The sequence below is a fragment of the Zingiber officinale genome, chromosome 4A (genome assembly GCF_018446385.1).
Source record: "Zingiber officinale cultivar Zhangliang chromosome 4A, Zo_v1.1, whole genome shotgun sequence".
NCBI classification, from domain to species: domain Eukaryota; kingdom Viridiplantae; phylum Streptophyta; class Magnoliopsida; order Zingiberales; family Zingiberaceae; genus Zingiber; species Zingiber officinale.
Window position 1 is genome coordinate 41,721,528 of NC_055992.1, and position 3,074 is coordinate 41,724,601.

Genomic DNA, 3,074 nt, shown 5'->3' on the forward strand with positions numbered 1-3,074 from the left:
GCTCAAATAAGATTAAAGCACAATTAAGATTAACCCAAACCTAAAATTAACTTGGATTCATCCTACAATAAATAAACTATTTGGTATTCAATTTAGGGAGTAAGAGTTCACAATTCAGCCTGATGACATAACTAGCCCATCAAGGGATACAGAGTGTGATTATATCCACTGTAGAATTTATATGCTTTCAGGACCAAGAGATACCAATTGCAAAACTAATCAGGTAGGCTGGAAACCTAAAGCCATGCTTCCCAGATGGCTGAAAGTTTAACAATAAAAATTTGTTTATATGTACCAATATATTGAAGTTTCATTGACTTTAATCTAGTAACACACACAATAGGTAACAACTTGTAGGACACATTTGGGTATAGATTAATGGGTGCCAATGAATGAAATCTTTTTGTCTTTGTGAAATCTTAATATCATGATTGGTTAGCTTATGAAGATTCACAGGATTTCATTAACTTATGAAGTTGTTACGAAATCTCCTAGTTGCAGAAGCTTAGCTAGGCCAAGTATTCACACAGAACTTGTTATATTAGCAACACACTAACTAAGATGATAGTATGAGGGTGCCAATAGGAAATGCATTTATGTTAGGGAACTTACTTTTAGTTACTAAAGATAGTTAGTAACATGTAAATCTCGATAATAAGTTGTGAGATGCACAAATTTTGTTATTCACTAATGTGGTATCAAAGGAAGCTTTTAACATGGATTCATGATTGATTATCATTTGAAAATTTTGAGTATTACCTTTCAAATTCCTGCATAATAAGATAATAATCACAGGATAATAGCATCAGTATAGCAAAATGAAATAAATTTAGTTTAGACAATTTAAGTTTTTGGTGCTGAAACATAGAATAGGTAATAGCTTGTAGGACACATATATTCTGCTATTGACTGAAGCAGTAAGCTTTTGCCTTGGAAGCTGTTATGATTGGTTATCATTTGAAATTCACAGTATTGCCTTCCAGTTCCTGCATAATCAAATGTAAATATATTAGATAATGCAAGAGTCCAATTGAGAGAATGTCGTCGATAAAAAATCTGTGTACAAAACAAGAAAATTTCATGAACTTTCACAAAAAAATGTTACATTTGCAACATCACCACGCCACAAAGAAAGTGATGCATACGAACTTTCAAATTCAAAATAATAGTAAAAGGACAACTATAAATGCCTTTCTTCTCAGTGCATGTAGACATCCACACCAAATGCACAAGAATGAGTAATGATCAGTCTTTTTCCTTGTCCAATTACATGAAGTGGCACCACCCAATTTTTTAGGTTTATTTAGTAGTAAGGAAAAACCAGCATGCAAGGAGGATCTAAAATCAACAAACATATGAAAAATAGAACCTGTGATCTCTTTGTGAAGACTTGATAAGAAGACAATCAAAGTCTGAGAAAGTGAAATCAATAAGTCATAGATCCATGCAATGAACTTGTAGGACAACCAGAACAATACAGTTACATTAATGAGAAAGCATTTTTATGCCATCACCAAAATCCATAGCAGACAACTGCCTAGTGTATTAGATTCTTTGCAACTTTGACAAACACACACATAATTGCATTAAAGAGAAAGCAGACAACAGGAATTCAGTAATGCATACTTGATACATAAAAATGTTGCAACCAATGAAAACAAAACAAAGCATGCATGATAGCAAGGATAAATTTTCCAGCATCTGAAGGAACAAGTCTCATTTCAGTGATTTTTGACAACACCAAATCACCATTTATTTCTGAATATGAGTCTTCGGACTCCTCTTCATCATCCTCATCACCCGTCTCAATCTTATCAAGCATCCAACAAACATGCATAAGCAGGAAAATGAAAATCACTAGAGAAGCCATCGACAAAATAGTCCTTTAATGATAAAAAAATTCAAGTCAAAGTGACAAACTCAAGTTTACCAAACAGTGAATAAGGGGAAAAAATATATCACATTTTGTGCTTTAATCTTGTTATCTTCAGATAGAACATCACGAAACTCGATCTTAAACCAAATACCTGAGTATAGATGCAAGGAAATGGGTAGGCCTCCTGGTCCCTCAATGCAACGTGGAGGGACAACGACAGAAAATCCACCGCGTATCCTTTCCCTCTGTCTGCGTCACTCAACCAAATCACTCTCCTACAAGGAGCTATTCGCATCAGACAGAAACACCAAGAAAGAAAGTGAGCAGCTCGACACTGATATCTGGTGGTGACATAGAGAGACCCAGGAGACTCCAGGGGTCGGGAACCGAGGGCGACGATGACGCCATGCAAAACGTGCATCAGCTCCTCGCTGTCGTCGGAGCCCAATCGAGGTCATACGTTGCCGTCGACGACGCAATCGTCGAAGTGCTGCAGCCCTAGAACAAGGTAGGTTTAAAGATGTCCTTTTTTTTTAAAAAAAATCTTTTAACAGAACCTATTCGCTGGTCGAGGGAGAGGTGGACAGTCCGGCCGTCGCTGTGAAGCATGAGGTTGGAGTCTCTGAATAGTTGGGTGTAGGCTTCCTCAAAGGAGATGGTGGCGAGGTTGGGCAACTCCGGGAGGAAAGCAGCCTCATAGGAAGGGAGCAGAACCGAACACAAAAATAGGAGGAAGTAGAAAGGAAAAGATAAAGTATGGACTACTGGAATGCGAAGAAGGTCTCTTCTTCTCACCCAAAGGGAGGAGTTGGAGGAGATGCGGTGTGGTTAGACGGAGAAGCAAGGGCATCGTGTCTTGATCCTGATCGGGAGAGGAAGGGGCGTCGATCTAGGAAGGGGAAGAGGGAGATGAGGCTGAGAGAGATGGTCGGACGACCAACGATGAGGAGGAAAGTGGTGGTGGCATCGCAATGGTATACGGTGGACGACACGATATAGGTTTAGGTTTGGAGGGAAGAGTGAAGTGCTGCAAATTTTGGCTAAGTATTGGTGGAAAAATTATATTATTTTATTTTGGTTCATAGACATCGGGTTTTAAAATACCGCTGTTAAAATCGGTGTCTATTAACGAAAAAAAGGCGCTCATAGACATCAGCTAAAAAACTGATGTCTATGAGCGTAAATCTACGCTCATAGA

General features: G+C 38.3%; 1 protein-coding gene across 1 annotated transcript; it reads right to left on the reverse strand.

Moving 5' to 3' along the window:
• Nucleotides 1-964: 964 nt before the first annotated feature.
• On the reverse strand, nucleotides 965-2,297 carry LOC121972370 (chloride conductance regulatory protein ICln-like). Its single transcript, XM_042524051.1, has 4 exons — nucleotides 2,212-2,297; nucleotides 2,028-2,151; nucleotides 1,665-1,810; nucleotides 965-986 (listed from the first exon to the last, which is right to left on the reverse strand). The coding sequence occupies exons 1-4, from the start codon at nucleotides 2,295-2,297 to the stop codon at nucleotides 965-967; spliced, it is 378 nt and encodes a 125-aa protein (XP_042379985.1).
• Nucleotides 2,298-3,074: the final 777 nt, after the last annotated feature.